The sequence below is a fragment of the Crinia signifera genome, chromosome 1 (assembly GCF_055691185.1).
Source record: "Crinia signifera chromosome 1, ASM5569118v1, whole genome shotgun sequence".
Taxonomy (NCBI): Eukaryota; Metazoa; Chordata; class Amphibia; order Anura; family Myobatrachidae; genus Crinia; species Crinia signifera.
Genome location: NC_139217.1, coordinates 342,513,867 through 342,537,413, shown reverse-complemented (window position 1 = coordinate 342,537,413; position 23,547 = coordinate 342,513,867). Strand labels below are relative to the sequence as shown.

General features: G+C 40.2%; 1 protein-coding gene across 2 annotated transcripts in view; it reads right to left on the bottom strand.

Moving 5' to 3' along the window:
• MYO18B (myosin XVIIIB) overlaps nt 1–23,547 on the bottom strand; it is a 451,547-nt gene that overhangs the window by 198,435 nt on the left and 229,565 nt on the right. For both annotated transcript variants that reach the window (XM_083146506.1, XM_083146515.1), the window contains 4 exons: nt 18,379–18,502; nt 15,167–15,367; nt 13,976–14,086; nt 5,852–5,956 (listed from right to left, as the gene is read on the bottom strand). In XM_083146506.1, the coding sequence (XP_083002632.1) occupies nt 5,852–5,956; nt 13,976–14,086; nt 15,167–15,367; nt 18,379–18,502 (541 nt within the window). The remainder of the gene's footprint in view (nt 1–5,851; nt 5,957–13,975; nt 14,087–15,166; nt 15,368–18,378; nt 18,503–23,547) is intronic.

Here is a 23,547-nt window from a genome sequence, read left to right as displayed (position 1 = left end):
TTTCACAGATGACATGCTACTATTTTTGTTGGACTTTGGCAATGTTTGTTTGGCCAATACTTGGATTGCAAAACAACTGAACTAAATCTCATATATGTATTATCATAGATGGTCCCCATGCAGAGGTATCTGCAGCTACAAAATAAATCCTGCTAAAATAATTTAGGAATATGTGTCCTTATACTTTATTGCTTCATATGAAAAATTAAAGAGCACTACGGGTCGGTTAAACTGCATTGGAAAGAATTTATAATGAGAAGAATATGGTACAAGGCACAAATGTAATTCCAACTTCCCTAACCCAATCTTGAGGTGAATCAAAATATTCCCCTATAGTCTAAGTAGGGTAGGGAGGGCATCAGATATCAGCCATTGGGTGCCGGCAGTCAGAACACCGAGCGCAGAATCCTAATCTATAGGATCCCAACACCATTTAGGTATAAATGCTAACCCTCCACCCATACCCCTCTAACCCTCCCCACCTGCACCTTAACCCTAATTCTCCACCCTTGCAGCCTAACCATAATCCTTAGTGCGAAAACCTAACTGCCCCTCCCCCCACAGCCTAACCATACCTCCTTAGTGCCTAACCCTCCCTCCTGTGACCTAACCCCCCCACCAACTAAACCTAACCGTTGATGAACAGTTACCAGCTGTTATAACAATGTTCATTGACTGCACCTTACAGTTTGAGAAAGGCATATGAATATCCTTACAAAGAGCTAATGCTTCAATAATGGTTGAGATTGCCTGAAGAATAAAAAAGGGTACACTAAATGAGCTAACTGGTTCTTATCTGCGTCAAGCTGAAATAGGCCTTTTAAATGCCAGCTCTTTACGTATATCTTGTACCTGTGTCTTTAGCTTCTAGATAGATAGATAGATAGATAGATAGATAGATAGATAGATAGATAGATAGATAGATAGATAGACAGATAGATAGATAGATGTCTATTGAAATTGATTTTAAATGGTATAGAAATAAAAAAAATCCTCTTGTCTTTCTGCTCCTGATGATTGGAATTTCACTGTTTCTCTGTTATATGGGAGATCATGCATGTCTATTATTATTTTCTGTATGTCTAAGCCTGTTTTGGATTGTGTATTTTGTATTTTTTTTTTTGCTCAATAAAAATGTTAAATAATTAAAAAAGAGAATCACATGTAACAAATATATGCTACATGGAGAGCATGCATAGGTTTGGCCATGGTGTGTTGGATATAGGATAATAAGTTAAATATACTTAACATTATCTCTGACTCTGCCTGGCTGATTAGTTGAATCATTTAGCCAATTGGAAAGTATGTCTATTGATTCCTCGCATAGCAGAAGTCAAAAGTTGTAGCATAACATTTTTCTTTCCCATTGGTTTAGGTATTATTTTTTTTCAATTCTGGCTTTTAGCATTTCTTTTGAAAAAATAAAAGTGTATAAATGGGATGATTAAATAATCTTCATTTTAATATTTACTGTACTTAGCATATGTTTGAAGGACTTATGCAAAAGATTTCTGAATCCATTTATTTTAGAATATCAATAAAGCTTAGCATTTCTGGCTTAGTCCAATGAAAAGTAAAAAAAAAATGCTAATCTGCTTTGGAAATTAATGGAAAATATAAAAAATTCAGAAATTGCTTATTTGAAGGTCAGTTAACACAGTGGAAATAGTATTACTCATACAAATCAACTATGTTATGAAATGGATTATTTTTGCAATGAACAAGGTAATTTTAGGAATAATTCTTTGTTTATTCAACAGAAGTATGTCACTTTATCATTTAGATACTATGACATACAACGATTTTGCATTTTAAACTTGATGCAGAACAAATATGACTAATTTACTTCGTTAGGGGCTGTTGAATTATTAAATTATCCTAGTAAATGGAGCTCAGATTGTAATCCCTCTGTATTTATAGATTGAAACGTGTATTTTTTTTTAGAAATGTGGATAGTTGTTCATTAGTAGCAGCATATTATACATTTTATATAATTGGAAATGTTATTCTTTAAATAGATCCATTAAGGAATTGCTCTTGGATAGTGTTTAACTATTTCAATAGATAATTCTGAAATTTCCACTGGTCGGGGGAAAAAGGTTTAAATGAGGGCCTTTTAATGGATCAGTCCAGGTGATGATGTGACATTTTTAATAATATAGAAACTATTTATCAGTGAGACTGTAATCTGTTTTGGAATATGAACAGTGTGCTTGGAAAAAATCAATATAATTCCAGTCAGCTAATGATATACTCCCATGACATCATGCGAATCAAATTTATTTACTTGAAAGATGGGATAGATAATAAACGGGATTAGTGGATAATTTGGTTTTATAAAATTTGAAGGATTAAGTAGGCTACAGATTTAACCTCCCTATGTGTTAAACAGCCCATCTAGTCAATCATGCCACACCGCAGATTGTCAGTAGCGCCGGACAAGCTAACTGTACATCCTATTCACATCACTTTGCGAATAGGACATATTTTAATGGAGAAAAGATGCTCAGTGGTACAAAATCACACTGTGCTTGCGAGGATAGATGTATGTGGACACATCTGTGAGAAAATGTCCAGAATTATAAGGGCACCCTCAGTTTGTACAGATATACCAATATTTTCAGAAACTGGGAAAATATATGACTTTACTATGGTATACTATGGAATATAATGGCGACCCCATTTTAATTTTTTGGCCAATTTGTCAGATTTAGGAAGGCTTGCCTTTCATTTTTGTTTTGTATGGCTGCTATTAGGCCTTTTTGTTTGTAAATAAAATCCAATACCAAAGACATTTCATTAGGTCACAGGTATTCAAATTCCACTCTTAATTCCTGTTTTCCAGATCTCCTCAAAGAATCACAAGTGGAATAATTAGTTTCACCTATGGATCTACTAAAATGTGTCAGTAAGTAAAGCATACACCTGTGCACATGATTGGTTAAATTCAAAATGTGATCTGTTTGGGGTCCCAAATACTGAGAACCACAGTACTAATGTAGAACATTTTCATCAATGGACATAAGATTAAGTAGATAGTGTACCTTGATGGCAGTAAGAGAACAAATAAGTTGTTACCTCCATGGTAGTAGGAGTTTTCTTACATGAGAAGTTGTTCTGATTAATGATTTATTCATTCAATATTAATGAATTATTTATTAATCTAGGTTATTAAACACCATACTATATAAATAAAGGAATGCAATTTTGCATTTCTGAATATGTGCATTTAAATCCTAAAATATACATAGGTGTGTTGGCTTTAGTTTGACTTTTAAATTACATTGGATAGCATCTATACACATGGAAAATAAAAGCCAATAAGACCTCTATAGATAAATGGGCACATCAGAGTAAGGAAGTTCCTTGCAAAATATAAATTAGGCACACCAATTTGCTTGATTTTCTGGAGCACGGTTAAACTGAGATTTTAAAATGTGTAGCAAAATAATAAAATAGGCAAATGCATAGAGATTCTTCATTTTAGGTAATTTCTTTCAGTGGCTATGGTCATTTCCACATAAATCAAAAACACCAGCCCCGATCTGATGGAGTTTAGGCCCTATCCTATACCTTTAAGGGCATGCACCTTGCATCTAGTTATGCTTGAATGGAGTAGCACATGTGCAGGTTAAGATAAGCTTAAAAAAAAAGAAATTTCAAAATGTGGAAAACACTATTCTAATATTCTCCTATTTTCCTGAGTAATTAAAACCATAACTAATGCTAAATCGAAGAAGTATTTAAAGGGAAATATATTACATTTATTTAAGGAAAGGTTCTATAACTGGCAGTAGGCTAGCCTTTGATGTCATGCTGTTCATTTTGCACAGCGCACCTGTTCAGATGTTTTCCACCTTCTCACACAACTACGCACACTTCTAGTTTACATCTACCTTGAACAGACAGTATATCTACAGATTTATCTACATATATCTAGCCTCCTTGAGCAATAAACAGCCCTTCTATGCATGCCATGGCATGACTCAGTAGCACTAAGGAGAGATAGATAGATAGTTAGATAGATAGATACAGTGGCGTAACGAAAACTTTTGCTCCACCCCGCCGGGACAATTTCGCCCCCCCCCCCCCGGACAATTTTGCCGCTGCCCCCCGTTAAAACCCCCCCTGGGGAGCTGGCAGGGGGTCCATGCGGCGCGGAGGTACCTGTATTCAGGGAGAGCCTGGAGGTCCCTGCGCCTGCGGCGCCAAGTATGATGTTGACGGGGTCCCTGCAGTGAAGTGGAAATAACGCGCTATCTCCGGCGGAGATGGCGCGTTATTTCCACTTCACTGCAGGGACCCCGGCGGCGGCCAACATCATACTCAGCGCCACAGGCGCAGGGACCTCCAGGCTCTCCCTGAATACAGGTACCTCCGCGCCGCACAGACCCCCCTGCCAGCTCCCCGCTGCACCCACAAGCAGTGGGGAGCTGGCGGAGAAAAAATAGCGCCCGCAGACCCCCGGCGCCTCCCCGCCACCGCGGGGGCTGCGGCCTTATAGCTACGCCACTGGATAGATAGATAGATAGATAAATAGATAGATAGATAGATAGATAGATAGATAGATAGATATGTAAACACATCTGTGCATGTACATTTTGCACACTGTTTTGAAAACAAATAGTTTACTCAAATGTTATTTTGTAAACTAATTCATCTATATTAAAAAATAAAAGTCACACAAACTGTGATTGTTACGTTAAACCGTTAGCCACTATACCGTAGCTTGTGAAATGTGTAGCCATATAGCACTGAATGACTTTATCCAACCTTAGTAGCACACACTATTGCAGTGGTCTTAAGATGATTACAGTAATGATCTTATGATCTTAAGATAATTACACGCACGATAAGATCATTAATAATATTAGCATGCATATGGTTTAGTGTGTACCCATTATATCAATAACAATGTGCGTTCCCACAGATCGTAACGACCCCCTTTGTCTCCTGAACATGCAGTTATGTTGCCTATGTCGTTGATAATTAGGTTCATATCATTCAGTGTGTAAGCAGTGTGAGAACATTGTTTTCATAAAACAAGGGAGTCACTGGTAAAGAAAACAATATATCATTATCTTCACCGCTATTGTTTGTTAAATTGTTCAGTGTGCATGCACTATACTGTATACAGTAGTTGATTCTGAAGCTTCGGCGAGTTCAAGGAAAATCATTACCGATAACATTGGCTGAACATATCGCATTGTGTGCACCCAGCTTTACATTAACCACCAAACATGTATCTTCTAAACATTATCATTTCTACATAAGGCAATAACTGTCCCTTGCTTAATTGGGTTATTTAGCTGGTTACTACCTACTAGTGCCCTTAGACCTATAAATGTAATTTTAAATATGTGAAAGGAGTAGAGGTGATGTGACATATGCATGTGACTGTTAGGTACCAGTTAACCAGCTATGTGCCTCTAACACCCCCAAAAACTATCTCCCATTGTAAATTATTTTACAGCTGCATACTGTATATATGGACTATCAATATATATAATACACTACTAAACCCACTCGAAACAAAAGCTACAAAAGCTAGCCTGCTACCTTCTGTTTTTGTGCATGTGTGGGAAAGAGATGTAGTTTCACTCTCTACCAGCAGATGGCAGTGTTTCGGAGACTCAAGGGCACTAGACATATTATATATATATATATATATATATATATATATATATATATATATATATGATAGGCACAGAATAAAATTAAGCATGAAGTAATGGACATGAAGAAACCAAGCTGAGATCATGCCACTAATAAAGGTTAAATTCCAATATGTGCTGTTTAGGTGAAGTATATATTCCAGAGGTTCTGTAAGCGGAATCACACAACTCCATACCTGTTCACACAGGACTCCAATGAGCCCTTCCAGATCTTGTTTTTCGTGAAGCACCATCTGTTTTTCTTCATATTCCTGCTCCAACTGCATCTCAAACTGACGAAGCTAGAACAAGCAAGAGATATATATGATTTATTAACGCATGCTCAGTAACTAACTTTGTTCTCATTTCTATCCCAGAATCTAGCATAACAGTGAGGTCCCCAGCCATCTCTCTGTGTCCCTTCAGCCCCAGGCCCATGTGACCCTTAACTTGAATTTGCTTGTTCATAAAAGGTTGAATATGTACAGAACCCATCATGCAGGTGCATCTGTCAAGTGACTTTTACACGGGGAGATTAGACTGGCCATCATGACGTTTCATTAATTTGGCCTTTGGCTGCCTTAAGCTTATCACTGCAGGTCTCCCTCAGACCTCCTGGTAGGTAGTGGAATGAAATTGGTGTGATAAGATATATCAGGCGCCCAGGAATAAGAGCACTAGATGCTCGAAACGCGATTTTCCCTTCTGCGCAGCGATTTTTGCCACTGCGAATGGCTTTCCATAGCAGGATGCTATGGAAAGCCATTCAGTCTGCTGGTAATACCAGCAGATGGGCGGTGGCGGCCGGCGATGATGTATCAGTACTCACTGCTCATCACCCAGCCATACACACTGGGTGGCTTTTGAGCTAAAAGCAGCTCAAACTGTAAAACTGAGCTGCTTTGAGCTCAAAATCGCCCAGTGTGTATGGGCCTTTAGATTTTAGTTTCAGTGAAAAGTTTTCATCTTTCTTATTTCATTTCTGAAAAGTAAAAATGTCACATTTGTGTTGTTGAGTCTTAAACACCAGTGTAACTGATTGTGTGAACAATTGTATTAGACTTTTGGGGGCAGGTGACAGTGTGGAATTAATTAAAATGGGGGGAGATGTGTCAAAAACACATCTATTTTGTTCCTATCCCTCCTGCGACCTAAAAGTGAAATGTAAACTAGCACGTTCCTGTATTACATAGAACGTTCCTCTTCTCCGCCTCTGGTAATATGCACCGATCTCACTGAACGATAGATAAAGCAGTGGACCCTTCACCAAGGTTCAGTCTCCCTTAAAAGTGACACAAAACACCAAATACACCCCTTATCTGGGATAGGCGTCTCCTCTTCTCCGACCGGTGTAAGCTTTCAAATACAAAGATTCCACGGGATCCTTAATGAATTCCCACGAACAGGCTCCGTGCAGTGGTATATCATATGAAAATAAACAATGGAACCAATATAGTGTGACACTGTATTTAATTTATAAAAAGCATAGAAAATGAACACAGGTAAAAATCCATAAATCTTCTAAAAACAATTCATGATGCTGGAGGGGGGATAACACAATTACCGGAGTCGGTGGAGAACTCGTTGGAATGGAGCTCTCAAACAGGCGCTAGTGAAAAGACGTCCCGGGCACTCTCCGACTAGGCAAGCTACAAGCGATCCCGGCAAAGGTGTCCTCCCGGCTCAGCGGGTGTACGTAGGTCCGACGCGTTTCGACCGACACTTCAGTCTTTTTCAAGGATGTAATGAGTCCGTGTACGTTGTCCCTATTTAAGGGATAGATATCCAATCACAAATGAGCAGTTCCGTTCACTCGTAAGCCGCGTCGCGCGTTGTCTTGGAGACTGTTGCGGCTAGTGATCACTGCCCCGCTTCCGTCTATCTCTTATGTAAGGTTTTGCCCCACTTCCGGATGAGCGGACTTTGTCTGTATAAGATTGTTTCTATTGCCGGCAAATGGATCTTTGCGGTAATACAGATCTTTGGTGCTGTACGGAAGTTCCATGCTTGAAAGTAATCACAGGATGCATGATAAAAAGCAGAAAATACAAATTAGTACGAATATCCATATAGCAAAGTCAAAAAGTCATTGATCCCTTAGCAGTTGGATATAATATATATATAACAGATGATTAAAAAGATTCTTCCTTAAACGGCAACATATTTGATAAAAAGACGATGATAAAAAATATGTATAAAAACTAAAGTGTAAAAATTACGGGAACCATTTTATCTCGAAGTCCTTGTTTAGACCGTGTGGATGAAGAGTGTTCAGGTTATAGATACATTTCATTTCTTCTCTGGCCAATTGTGATGCTTTGTTTTTCTTCCTAATGTCATCTTTAATTTCTTTGATACCCACAAATCTGACAATATGGTTTATATTAGAATTATGTGCGATTTTAAAATGATGGGACAAACTGTGAGTTTCAAGGTCTTTTTTGATATTATTTAGATGTTCAGTTATTCTGGTCTTGAAAGGTCTTGATGTGCGTCCAATATAAAAGAGATTACATGAACACTCTATGGCATAGATAACATTGGGTGTGTTACATGTAATAAAATTTTCTATATTAAAAGTGTTCTGGTTAATTGTTACTTCCGTAGTTTTTGAATGTCCGCCACTTTTCACCATCTTACAGCCTCTGCATAGGCCACACCTGTGGAAACCTTTAGTGCGAATTCTACCACCCTGGTTTGCTGTGGTAAAAGTGCTTCTGACTAATTTGTTTTTAATATTTGGGGCTTTCTTATAAATAAATTTCGGAGCTTTCTGCAGAAGTGTTCCTATAATAGGGTCCTTTAGTAGGATCTTCCAATTCTTCCTGAAGGAGGTTTCTACATTTTTGTGCTGGGCATTGAAGCTCGTAATAAAAGCCCAATTAAAGTTTTCATTGGTTTCTTCCTTAGATGGTCTAGGTTTTAAAAGAGTCTCTCTATCTATACCCTCAGTTTCCTTCACAGTTTCTGATATTTTTTCTATTTCATAGCCACTTTGGATAAATCTTTCCGCCATATTGCTCGCTTGTTGACTATATATTGTCGTGTTGGAACAGTTACGTCTAAGACGTTTAAACTGGCCGCCTGGGATAGCATTTAGCCAAGTATTATGGTGGCAGCTATTTCTTTGTATGTAAGAAAGACAGTCAGTTGGTTTTGTGAAAGTTTTTGTTTCCAGGTGGCCGTTGTTCTCAAAAATCGTGATGTCCAAAAAGTCTATACTTGAATGGCTAATGGTGAAAGTTAGCTCGATATTCTCGTTATTTGAGTTTAGATGGTCACAAAAAGCTTTAAGATTGAGATCATTACCTCGCCATATAAAGATGATATCATCTATGTATCTGGACCAGGATACCAGGTCCGCCCCAAACTCATGCCCATTCCACACATGCTCCTCTTCCCAGAGGCCCATGAAAATATTGGCATAGCTTGGGGCGAACCTGGTACCCATAGCGGTCCCCACCTTCTGAGTGTAAAAATTTCCATCGAACATAAAATAATTATTGTTCAGAATGATGTCCACACTTTCGATTAGAAGTTGTTGAAGGTGTGGGTCAAGATTGCTCCTTTTCAGATATTCAGATGTTGCTCGAAGGCCCTTCTCATGGTGAATAATTGAATACAAAGATTTTACGTCCGCAGTGACTAGATAGAAACCTGTCTCCCACTGAATCGTGGGCAGGAGGTTCAGAAGGCTACAGGTATCCTTTAGATGTGATCGATTTAGCTGGACCAAAGGTTGGAGAAAAAAGTCAGTGAATTCCGACAGATTTGCAGTGACTGAATTTATGCCCGAAACTATCGGACGACCCGGTGGGCATGTTGCATTCTATCGTCCGATAGTTTCGGGCATAAATTCAGTCACTGCAAATCTGTCGGAATTCACTGACCAGCTAAATCGATCACATCTAAAGGATACCTGTAGCCTTCTGAACCTCCTGCCCACGATTCAGTGGGAGACAGGTTTCTATCTAGTCACTGCGGACGTAAAATCTTTGTATTCAATTATTCACCATGAGAAGGGCCTTCGAGCAACATCTGAATATCTGAAAAGGAGCAATCTTGACCCACACCTTCAACAACTTCTAATCGAAAGTGTGGACATCATTCTGAACAATAATTATTTTATGTTCGATGGAAATTTTTACACTCAGAAGGTGGGGACCGCTATGGGTACCAGGTTCGCCCCAAGCTATGCCAATAATTTCATGGGCCTCTGGGAAGAGGAGCATGTGTGGAATGGGCATGAGTTTGGGGCGGACCTGGTATCCTGGTCCAGATACATAGATGATATCATCTTTATATGGCGAGGTAATGATCTCAATCTTAAAGCTTTTTGTGACCATCTAAACTCAAATAACGAGAATATCGAGCTAACTTTCACCATTAGCCATTCAAGTATAGACTTTTTGGACATCACGATTTTTGAGAACAACGGCCACCTGGAAACAAAAACTTTCACAAAACCAACTGACTGTCTTTCTTACATACAAAGAAATAGCTGCCACCATAATACTTGGCTAAATGCTATCCCAGGCGGCCAGTTTAAACGTCTTAGACGTAACTGTTCCAACACGACAATATATAGTCAACAAGCGAGCAATATGGCGGAAAGATTTATCCAAAGTGGCTATGAAATAGAAAAAATATCAGAAACTGTGAAGGAAACTGAGGGTATAGATAGAGAGACTCTTTTAAAACCTAGACCATCTAAGGAAGAAACCAATGAAAACTTTAATTGGGCTTTTATTACGAGCTTCAATGCCCAGCACAAAAATGTAGAAACCTCCTTCAGGAAGAATTGGAAGATCCTACTAAAGGACCCTATTATAGGAACACTTCTGCAGAAAGCTCCGAAATTTATTTATAAGAAAGCCCCAAATATTAAAAACAAATTAGTCAGAAGCACTTTTACCACAGCAAACCAGGGTGGTAGAATTCGCACTAAAGGTTTCCACAGGTGTGGCCTATGCAGAGGCTGTAAGATGGTGAAAAGTGGCGGACATTCAAAAACTACGGAAGTAACAATTAACCAGAACACTTTTAATATAGAAAATTTTATTACATGTAACACACCCAATGTTATCTATGCCATAGAGTGTTCATGTAATCTCTTTTATATTGGACGCACATCAAGACCTTTCAAGACCAGAATAACTGAACATCTAAATAATATCAAAAAAGGCCTTGAAACTCACAGTCTGTCCCATCATTTTAAAATCGCACATAATTCTAATATAAACCATATTGTCAGATTTGTGGGTATCAAAGAAATTAAAGATGACATTAGGAAGAAAAACAAAGCATCACAATTGGCCAGAGAAGAAATGAAATGTATCTATAACCTGAACACTCTTCATCCACACGGTCTAAACAAGGACTTCGAGATAAAATGGTTCCTGTAATTTTTACACTTTAGTTTTTATACCCATATTTTTTATCATCGTCTTTTTATCAAATATGTTGCCGTTTAAGGAAGAATCTTTTTAATCATCTGTTATATATATATTATATCCAACTGCTAAGGGATCAATGACTTTTTGACTTTGCTATATGGATATTCGTACTAATTTGTATTTTCTGCTTTTTATCATGCATCCTGTGATTACTTTCAAGCATGGAACTTCCGTACAGCACCAAAGATCTGTATTACCGCAAAGATCCATTTGCCGGCAATAGAAACAATCTTATACAGACAAAGTCCGCTCATCCGGAAGTGGGGCAAAACCTTACATAAGAGATAGACGGAAGCGGGGCAGTGATCACTAGCCGCAACAGTCTCCAAGACAACGCGCAACGCTGCTTACGAGTGAACGGAACTGCTCATTTGTGATTGGATATCTATCCCTTAAATAGGGACAACGTACACGGACTCATTACATCCATGAAAAAGACCGAAGTGTCGGTCGAAACGCGTCGGACCTACGTACACCCGCTGAGCCGGGAGGACACCTTTGCCGGGATCGCTTGTAGCTTGCCTAGTCGGAGAGTGCCCGGGACGTCTTTTCACTAGCGCCTGTTTGAGAGCTCCATTCCAACGAGTTCTCCACCGACTCCGGTAATTGTGTTATCCCCCCTCCAGCATCATGAATTGTTTTTAGAAGATTTATGGATTTTTACCTGTGTTCATTTTCTATGCTTTTTATAAATTAAATACAGTGTCACACTATATTGGTTCCATTGTTTATTTTCATATGATATACCACTGCACGGAGCCTGTTCGTGGGAATTCATTAAGGATCCCGTGGAATCTTTGTATTTGAAAGCTTACACCGGTCGGAGAAGAGGAGACGCCTATCCCAGATAAGGGGTGTATTTGGTGTTTTGTGTCACTTTTAAGGGAGACTGAACCTTGGTGAAGGGTCCACTGCTTTATCTATCGTTCAGTGAGATCGGTGCATATTACCAGAGGCGGAGAAGAGGAACGCTCTATGTAATACAGGAACGTGCTAGTTTACATTTCACTTTTAGGTCGCAGGAGGGATAGGAACAAAATAGATGTGTTTTTGACACATCTCTCCCCATTTTTGTTTGTATCTGCTTTTGTGGTACGGGGTTACCACAAATGTTCCATATTCCCCCAGCAGACCTACAGCGCTGAAACCCCTATAGTTCAATACACATTTGTTTGCACAGTGTGGAATTTATTGCCTGGATTTGGTCCAAGTGAATTTGTCAAAATTGGTGTGACAATTGCCAAGCAAGTATTTTTATTCATCATAATGACCTGGTTTCCTTATATAGGAAATATAATCTTTTTTTACACAACATTTTATATTTGAATTTATATAACAGATGTGAGCGACGCTGGCAATTTTAGACGATATTATGCACATCTCTCACAGAGATGTTGGCACTCAAAGGGTTAAAATGTATTCCATGTATTCCAGTGTGGGCAGTGACAGAGAGGTGGCTATTTAGGCGCCGTGAGATGGTCTATCGTATAGTCGTTGAAAAATTTGCACCTGCCATAGGTCTTGTTCAAGCTGTGATGGTGCTTCTAAAGATGCGCCAAGGGTATTTCAGCATCTACATAAAGTGGGTGTCTCCGGCCTTACCAATTTGCTGTCACCAGAGAATGGCTTTGTGCCAGCATTTTCATAAAGTCACCGTTTCAGACTGGGCCATAGATATTACTGTTAAGCATGACATAGGAAAAACCACTCATCACTGCATAAACCCATAGCTGCTCTATGATTTGGATGTGGAGACTGCTCCTATCTGTCTTTAAGCATTAAAATGATAATGGTACTAAGACTTGAAAAGTGATAAAATGGAAAGTGATAAACCTCCAACAAATCAGCTCTGACCTGTCCTTTTCCAAACACAGTCTGTGACATAGCAGTTAGAAACCAATTGGCTGGTAGTTTACCACTTTCCATTTTATCACTTTTATATTAATAATATGGAGCTGTCTTGTATACATTAAACTCTGCAAAACTTGAGCTTTCGGATTTTACCCGAGGGAACCAATGCCATCTTCAGATGGCTATGCTTCCCAGGTGGATGAATTGGGGAGAGCACTGTCACTCTGCAAAACTTGAGCTTTCGGATTTTACCCGAGGGAACCAATGCCATCTTCAGATGGCTATGCTTCCCAGGTGGATGAATTGGGGAGAGCACTGTCACTGTGAGAGTGAATAGATGTTGTGAGTATGTACATGTACAACCGAAAGTCTCTGGGGGTTAGCCCAGCACCTCTGCCATGTAGTAATGACCCTTTCCCATTGGTACTAATTTTAAGATCACAGATGTTGAAAGGTACGCTATGTAGAAGCCTAATACTATATTTAGCTTATGCAGTCGCCTACGCTATGGATATATTGGTAGCAACTGATAAGCAGGGCCGGCGCCACCACTAGGCAAATCTAGGCATTTGCCTAGGGCGCCAGCCACTGGAGGGCGGCACTTCGCCCCTCGCCTCTCGCATGGAGGCTGCAGGGGTGTCCGTGCCGGGTACTTGCGGCACTGTGTGATCTGGCGGCGGGGTCCCTGCAGTGATGCGCACTATCCGGCAGCCAAGCGGCGGCGCGGGAAGCACTGCTGGGTTTGAAAACATTCCGCATGCTGATTGGCTGAGATTCAGCCAATCAGCGTGCAGCAAGTTTTCAAAGCCATCAGCGATTTCCGCGCCGCCGCCTGGCTGCCGGATAGTGCGCATCACTGCAGGGACCCCGCCGCCAGATCACACAGTGCCACAGGTACCCCACCCCCCGTAGGCACCAGGGCGCCCCACCCCCCCTCGCCTGGGGCGCTCCGGTGCCTTGCACCGGCCCTGCTGATAAGATCTTACTTATACCATTCAATGATCATTAACATACCCGTCGTTGGCATGATTGACGAATATCTTCTAATTCCTCTTCTTTATCCTCTAGTTCTTTCAATTGCATCTGTTTCATCCGTTCAATTTCCATTTCAAATCGGACACGCATCTTTTGCACAAGATAGGAATCAAGTTATACGTCGTTCAGTGATTAAAACTGTACTTTTGGCAGTACTATCATATTAAAATACTATGCCCCCCCCCGCCCAAAAAAAAAATCTGCTTTATTCAGTAATGCAGCAAGAAGTAAAATATGTATTCTTCTGCAATATTACTGTGTCAGTTTCATCCTTACTACAGCTATCATTAAGCTAAAATACATAGACATGCATATATGAAATGGAGTATGAGCTAGTGTACATCGAATAGAAAAATAGTCTTGTTAGGCAAGACTATACAGTACAGATCTGTACTATATAGTCAAATCAAATGCATTTTGTGTACCATTCGATTCAATACCGATTCAATCCTAATTGAATCGGGGTCAAACTGCAAGCAAAATCGCACCGTGTGCACCCATTATTAATGACAAATTGCAGTGTGTGAAGATTTTCTGTCCCTTCAATTTTTGTTGAATAATATTAATACAAATAATAATTAGAACAATAACTACAACAATAATAATATTAATGATACAGGTTGAGTATCCCTCTTTTTTCCAGAAAGTGAAGAAAAAAAAATTCTTGCTAAAAGCACTACTGAGGACATCTATAACTGGCACTACTAAGGGACATGATATGTAACTGGCACTACTGGCGACATCTGTAACTGGCACTACTGGGGACATGATATGTAACTGTCACTAAATATGTGCAAGACAATGATTGCTTGGCATTCAAATTCAGTGTTGTAGATTGTAACAAACTTTGTTTCATGTTTTGAAACTTTATTTCATGCACAAATAAAATATATTTGTGAGTATTTCATGGGTTTGATGTGTTTATACAACATAAATGCAAGATACCTCAAGATACATCATTAAAATATAAAAATATTCCAAAATACGGAATAATCCATTATCCAAAATTCTTCTGGTCCTGAGCATTTTGGATAAGGGATATTAAAACTGTAAAACATTTTTTAGGTACAGGATCATATTACATTAAATGGACTATATAAGTAATACAGTATATATCTAATAATTAGCCACTAAAGAGTACAAAGCATGTAAAAATGTTCAAAAAGTTACCTGCTCGAGGTGCTGTATGGAATTTGCTTGTTCTGCCAGTTGCTGGTTCTGTTCAGCAACACTGGATTCCAACTCCCATACTTTCTTCTTAAGCAGAACCACAGAATTGCTGTCCAACCCAGTGCAAGATGATAGGTCTTGTATCTGTTTCCCCAGCACTTCCAGTTGCTTGGTTAAGTTGGATGTCTGCAGTTCTTTTTGCTGTAGGTAAAATGGCAATTAATAATTCTTCCCAATGTATGGATACTATGAAAGAGATTAACATTTCCAATAATAATAACAACAGAATCTGCGGCCTGGAGTAAGTGGAGCTTCACAGCGTGAAAACCTCAAGAAAACATGGAACATGACCATTGAACCAACAGATATATGGTTATTAAATGAACGTTCAATGTGCATTCTATCTGTTTGATTGGTGCAGTACAGTATATGTGACACATACAGAGAAAAACACACCAAATAGCTATAAGTGTACACTAAATATCCCAGTTTATACCCATCTCATTCTCTACTCTATACCTATCTTTTAGCTCCAGATTGCTGTAGAAAGTCCAACACAATGACAGTCAAAAACAAATCTATGTATTAGTTGCTGTGTCAACCACCAATGCTGTAAGTTTTCCCACTGCATGAGTACTATTTTTACAGTACAGGTTGAGTATCCCTTATCCGAAATGCTCGGGACCACGAGCATTCCGGATAAGGGAATATTCCGGTTTTTGTAATAATTTTTTTTTAGCCATACTTACCTGCCCCTGGTGGGTCCCCGATGGTCCCTCGGCGTCCATGGAGTCCTCCGGCGTCCACGACAGGCCACCAGCACCGTCTCCGGCGTCTCCAGCGGTCCTAGGAGTGCTTTGCGCAAGTTCCCAGGCGCGCCGGTGACGTCACCGTCGCGCGTGCGCACTCGCGCAAAGCACTCCTGGGACCGCTGGAGACGCCGGAGAGGATGCTGAAGGCCTGCCGTGGACGCCGGAGGACTTGGTAAGTATTAAAAGAGGGTTGGGGGGGGGGGGGAAACAATTTTTTTTTTTTTATTATTCCAAAAAAACACGGTTTTTGGAATAATTCGGATACGGGATGCCCGGATACGGGATACCCGACCTGTATCAACTAGGGTATGTATAATTTTCTTTTTTGATCCAACCATTTGAGAATATTATTTTTCGGCCCATAAATAAGAACAACTTATAAAGTTCATAATTTTCCAGAAACAAGTCCAGATTCTGATTTACCATATGAACACACAACTCTGGTGTGTACACACTGTGAGATTCCCTTGCTATTCTGGAGCAGATAAGTAGTTCATGACGAACAGTCTCAGAGCTTGACAAAAAGGCAGGCTCTAGTCCATGGAAAACCACAAATGAAGCAACAAACTACATAAACATGAAGGTACCAAAAATAAAGACTTAATATGTTTGGTCTAGTGCTTCAAAATCCCCAGAAAGCTTTAGGTAGCAGCATAATTGTGAGGCTCCTTAATTCCCCAAATCACCAACTGTCATAGCAACTCATTATTACCATGTGGTGCATTTCTCTGGGGTAGCTGGGGACTAAATTCTACATGGTGCATGATACAGTGAGGTTTGAGTATACTGTATTTTATTAGAGAGCTTTTGCTTGAGGACTTGCAGTGTAGTCATTGAGGATTTTTTGGGTCCCCTTTTTACTTTGATTTCAGAATCTAATATGTTTATCATACTGTAGATCTTTCTTAATGGAAACAACAGCAAGCCTTGCGGTCTGCCTTCTAGTATTTTATTTTACAATTTAAGAAATAGTTTTTTTTTATATGTGCACAATAATGTTATTAATAACTTGATTCCTAGCACGGCGCCCATCGCATACCATGCCATAAGGTATGCGCGTGGTATGCGATATTCAGGTAAATGACCCGGAATGTACAATTAAATATTGCATAGCATCGCATGCCAGCAAATGGCATGCAATGCGATGCGATGCAATTTTTAATTGTACAACCCTGATGGGTGCTTACAATGTTAAATGCACCCCCGAGCGCAGCGAGCCTGTGAGGGGCGGCGGTACGCGTCCTCCAACCTTTTCATACACCCACTATCCACGTTGGCATGGAGTTGACTTTAGTTGGAGTTGGCGAGCCCCGCAAGGGGACACGGAATACATGTTAAGTAATCCGCGTCCGCTCGAAACGCTTCGGGCTCGGTGGCTCGCTGCGCTCACCACACTATCTACAATCAACTCCACGCCGACGTGGATAGTGGGGGTATGAAAAGGTCAGAGGACGCGTACCGCCACCCCTCGCGGGCTCGCTGCGCTTGCCACGCTTCAGGTTGGCGTTGATAGTGGGGGTGGCGTTGACAATGGGGGTGCATTTAACATTGTAAGCACCCATCAGGGTGCTTGTACAATTAAAAATCGCATTGCATTGCATGCCGCTATATTGCTTGCGATGCTCTGCGATGGAAATCGAGGGCGCCGTGCTTGGAAACAAGTACCTTTTTTTTTTGTATCTCTCACTTTCAAGCTTTCACCTGGCTAAAATTTTCATTAATAGCCATTTACTTACACGGCTCCATACCTCAGCAGAACACTCAACTAATGTAGTTGGTAATGTCTTGACATAATCCAATAGCTATTTGCAGAGTCACTTTATTAAGTAAACATATGATTGTTGTTTGTATTTAAATGCATTTTGTCTGTATTGAAAAACACATTAAAGTTAGCACACTGTCTGTGTCTTAATGTTTTAGGGTATTGATCTCTTTATCATGCATCTTTAATGCAAGTCAAAACACATGAAGTTTTTTTCCCCTGTATTGTATAAGATTCTTGCAGTCCTGAAATAATTTGTACAACTTTGCATACCCCCAGGCACCATAAAAATAACCAGATACTGTATACAAACTATAAATTAAATTACTTGACAGTTTTCTAATTCGCCGCAACATAGTGTTGACGTGACCTTACAATACCCGACAGGTCAAGAAAGCTGAACATCAATCTAACGAACTGACGCATGAGCCTTCATCCAGACATTTTGGGCCAGATGTACTAACCTTGAAAAATAATAAAATGCAGAGTGATAAACCACCAGCCATTCAGCTCCTAACTGACATGTTACAGGCTGGGTATAAAAAATGACAGCAATGAGCCAATTGGTTGGCGATTTATCACTCTCTAGTTTATCACTTTGAGGCTTAGTACATCTCGCCCTTTGTCACCAATCTCACCTCTAACTGTTGACGAAGTTTTCCCACTTCCCACCGGCAGGATGCATTCTCTTGTGTCACCTTCTCACGCAAGCTCTTCTCGAACACTGCTTCTCCAATCGCCTGGGCTAACTGCATATCAAACCTGCACAGAAAACCATCCAATTACATTGTTTCCTTACACGGCTGCAAAATGGGTTGAGTGCTTCAGAGAGTGTTACAGGGAGTTTAAATGTTCAGCAATATAGCAGGCTAAAGCAATATCATTAACTCCACGAGTTACTTTCTAATGTGTTTGTCAGGTGACATTTCGCTTCTGTCACTATAAAGTCTGATAAAATATCCCTGGATGGCAAAATACTAGAATCATGAATCATACGTTGCAGAAGGAAGTGACAAAATTATTGAAATCAGTCGTTTCAATTCAAAGAAAGAGTGTTAACATTTAATCCTACAAAGTCCTCCCTAAAGCAATGTTACCAGTATCCAGCAGCTCTGCATTTATCTCAAACAACTTGTTATTTAGAAATACAGCTTTGAAACACCATCAAAAATTGCCTAAACTGCTCTTTTTTCCAGGTTCACTTATATCTCTGGTTAACATACTTACAGAATATGAACACAATTCATCAATCAGAGAAAATGTATAACACAAACTGTAGAGTAGATGAAAGTAATACTGTGTATACCTATTTACAGCACTTTGAAGCTGTTTTTGTTGTATTCTATTAAATCTTAAATACTATTTTCTCCAAGAAAGGAACTTCAAAGAGTTTGGCGGCACGATGCTGCAAAGTAACCACTTTCTACAGCAAGGTTTATAGGGATTGCCGCCTCACATTGCACAATGACAGACACCAAGCATACAGAGCAGAACTTATATACAGTAGTTGCAATTCCCATTTTCTGGTGGTCCTCAGCAGAAGAACGGAGCCGCCGGGACCAGCGCGATAGCTAAGTCTGCGGGGGATTGAGGGGGGGTTTGCATGGGCGGAGGGGTAGGGGTGCTTGGCGGGGCGGCGACGGGTGGGGCGCCCCCCCCTAACGGCGGGGGGGCGCCCAAAACGTAGTTACGCCAATGAACTTACTACCAGTATATTGTGTTGCTATATACAATTCTCATTGGAGTTACGTTAAAAAAAAAATTCGAATTCATGTTTACCACCCAACTCGTCCTCCTTTGTGATATTTCCATTAAAAAACACATATGGTATTTGAAATAAAGGGATACTGTTGTATCTGAAAGATCATCTTTTGTTTGTTTTTTTGCAGATACAGTCTGTCATTGATAGTAATTAGCAATGAGAACTTTCTGCACCGATTTAGGAGTAAATAGATATTGGGTTAATTATATTAAAAGTACAAAGTCAGGAGTGTTTTTGCTCAAAAAGGATCCCTTGCCAACCTGTGGGGAAAGGCCGGGGGGCATTAATGACAAAGCTGGGGACTTACCATGTGCCTTTGCAGCAAACAAATCTCTCAACACTAGCAAAGTGCAGGGTGGATATGTAGAAGACAAACAAAGCACCTGGCCTAATCAGCTTAATATAGGGAAATATGGAACGGTTAGCTTTAAGAAAACATGGAATTAATGTAACCCATTAGCATAAATCTGGGGTGGAATTTAGACGTTAAAAAGGTGCTGTCTCCTGTCAGTGGGCAATTGATGTTTCATGTGGAGATTAGTGGACGCTGAACTGCTTTACTTCTGTTGTCTTATCCCATGATATTACATTTACTGTAGCTTATGCAGAGACAGATTCATGCGCAGAAGAAATGGTGTCTCTCCATATGTGCTAGAATAAATTACAAAATCGGTACTTATGTATTATCTGGGCTCCCATGTTAAATGCACCCCATTTTTTCATACCCCTACTATCCAACTACGCATGGAGTTGATTTTATATAGTGTGGCGAGCGCAGCGAGCCACCGTGCCCGAAGCGTGGCGAGCGCAGCGAGCCCCGCGAGGGGAAACGGTCTCATAAGAAAAACGGGAGCCCAGATATTACATAAGTACCAAAAAATCATTCAAATCCTGCAGTGAATAAAGGGTATTTGTGTATTAGCAGGGCGCCCAATTTGTATACACACGGCACCATAGGTAAATCGCATCGCATCCCATGCGATTTTTTTTTCGTGCAATGCGATTTTCCTATGTAATTTATTCACTGATCTCCGCGATCGCATGCGTTTTCATAGGGTGCGATGCCATTGACTTTACTATACACTTCTATGAAATGCAATAAGATTTAGGCACCACCACCCCCCCCCCCCCCCCCCCCCCACTACCCACGCCACCCCGAAGCCTGGCGAGCGCAGCGTAACGCGTCCTCCGGACCTTTTCATACCCCCACTATCCACATCGGCGTGGAGTAGACTTTATATAGTGTGGCGAGTGCAACAAGACACTGAGCCCGAAGCGTGGCGAGAGCAGGGAGCCCCGCGAGGGGATGCTGATTATGTTACATGTATTCCACGTATGCTCGCCACACTATACAAAATCAACTCCACGCCGACGTGGATAGTGGGGTATGAAAAGGTCAGGAGGATGCGTTCCGCTGCGCTCGCCACACTTCGGGGTGGCGTGGATAGTGAGGGGGTGCCTAAATCTCATTGTATTTTTTTGAAGTGTATAGTAAAGTCAATGGCATCTCACCCTATAAAATCCCATGCGATCTCAGAGAGCATTGAATAAATTACATAGGAAAATCACATCACAATTTTTTTACGCAGAATTGCCCACTTATCAATTTGCTTAGTTGGCACAAGTACCGAATAAATTAGACTGGATCAATGTTGTTTCTACTCAGATAGCAATTAATTTCTGCACTACTGCCCTGTGCAGAGATATATACAGGGCAGCATTCAGGGGTGGGGGTCTGTGGGGACTCCGGTCCCGGGCCAAGGCAGAAAGGGGACCCAGGACTGGAGTTTATAAAGTATAATTTTTCGTAAACAAAGTTTCCATTTCTCTTGAAGCAATGTAGAGGTGGAGTAGTGTGGCCAATGTTGCCAATACAGGTCTCACCAGGCATTCCAGGCATTCAGGAAAGAGATGTAGAGCACAAAATAAGACTAGTGCTATAACCCGAATTCTGAAGACCACAGTTAAAATTGAATACTCAATATGAATTCTTATACATGGACAATCACTGGCACATTTTGTTGTTTTTCTACGTCCTGTATAAGGTCTTAAAATTACTGATAATGTTATAATAACCTATACAAAAAGTTGATTGTAATAATTAACTATGGGTTGGATAAGGGATCCCAGCACTGAGAATGTCGGCGTTACATAGACCCTAACCCTGGCATTCCGAGTACCAAGATCTCGACAGTTGTAAGGTAAGTATTTTAACCTTCTCCCCTCCTTACCACTAATCTTCCCTCCTCACAGTCTAACCCCAACCTCCCCTCCTGCAACCTAATCGTCCATCCTTACAGCCTAACATTAACCCTCCCACTGCAGCCTAACTCTTACCTACCCCTCATACATTCGGAATATCAGCTATCAGAATTCCAATGTCAGTATCATGACAGGTGTTGAGATTCTGGCATCAATCATCCATGCACTAACATCCTAAGCGTTGGAATACCAACTATATCCCCATTGAAAAATGTCAGGAGGGATTATTACTGACTGAGATGAAACCAATATAATGATTAATCCATAGAGAATGAAAAGACAATTACTAAAAATGCTTCATTTCTGAAATTTGACAAAGTTTTTTGTACTGTTTGATTGAGTGGCCCCAGAATTGCTTAAGAAAAGGAAAACATCGTTCATTGATGCCCTGTGCTTAATTAACACAGTAATTACAGCTGTGAAAACTATCATATATAACATTCTGGTTTAATTTACACATTTCTAATTATTTTTGTATATATATTTTTATTTTGATATGTGTGTGTTTGTGAGATATAAATGTTATTTAATATAGGGGTGAAGCGTCAAAATAAAGCACTGCTGTTTTTCACATTATGAAATCTCTGAGTGCTGCCATCCATGTTACCTGCATATTGAGGGAGCTGTCACTCTAATGGTCTGTACACACTGTAAAATACCTGGCACCACCAATATCTTTAACAATAATAATGATTCCATGAAAATGATCTGCGAGTATACACTGAACGATATCGATAACGAGTATCGCCCGGCAAACTGCACTGCCGCCGGACTCGGACAGCATTACATCCGGCCCCATTATTCTTGACTCCTGGTACAGATAGGCCGGTTTCACACACTCCGGCTCCTGCCGGATGGCGAAATCCTGCACGGCCAGGGAGCCGTGCCGCACACATTAGTTGTGAATGGACACTATCGTGTCCATTCACACGGGACGGCCATGGCCGGCCGCACGGCTGCAGCCGGATCCCGCCACTGGAAGGGACAGCTGCCGGGCTGTGGCCATCCCCTCCATGATAAACTACTGTGTGCGGCACGGCTCCCTGGCCATGTGGGATTTCACTGTCCGGCAGGAGCCGGAGTGTGTGAAACCGGCCTAAGTGGGACCTTTTATCTGGTAGTTAAAAAACCCCTTCCCCTGTACACACATAATGTATATACTGTAGTAGATACCTGCTTTTTTCATTTTTACATTTATTTCCTTTTTCATGTATATTAATGCCTATAAATGTAATAATAGGCCTGCAACAAGATTTTTTTATCGGAGTCTATTTCTGTACATTTTACTTAATTTATTGTCAAATAATTACTGCCTCTGGTGTAAACTCCACTACAAACAAGTAAACCCATAATACATGTCTGACGCCGTGCATTTTTTTAGAAAGTATCTGACTATGGTAGAAAATTTATTTTTATCTATATATGGGTTTGCAATATTAACTTGACATTCAGAATGTTGACACAAAAATGTTGAAATGTTGGCATTTGTCTTGTCGTCGTTGAAAAAATATCGATATTGTGAATGTCAACTTCAGTATATACCAGCAATGAATTTTGCATTGCATTGTCATCTAACCCTAATTGCAGTATAACCCTACCCATAAAATCATCTGTCAACATTAACAATCTTGTTATTTTGTTAGTTTTGATTGGTTTAATAAATATATTTTTAGATATGTCAATATATTTATTTTTGTAATTAAAAATTTTTTTTTTACTGCATATCACATACATTTGTGATTTATTATTTAAACTTCTGGCGTTAAAACTACGATACCGTAAA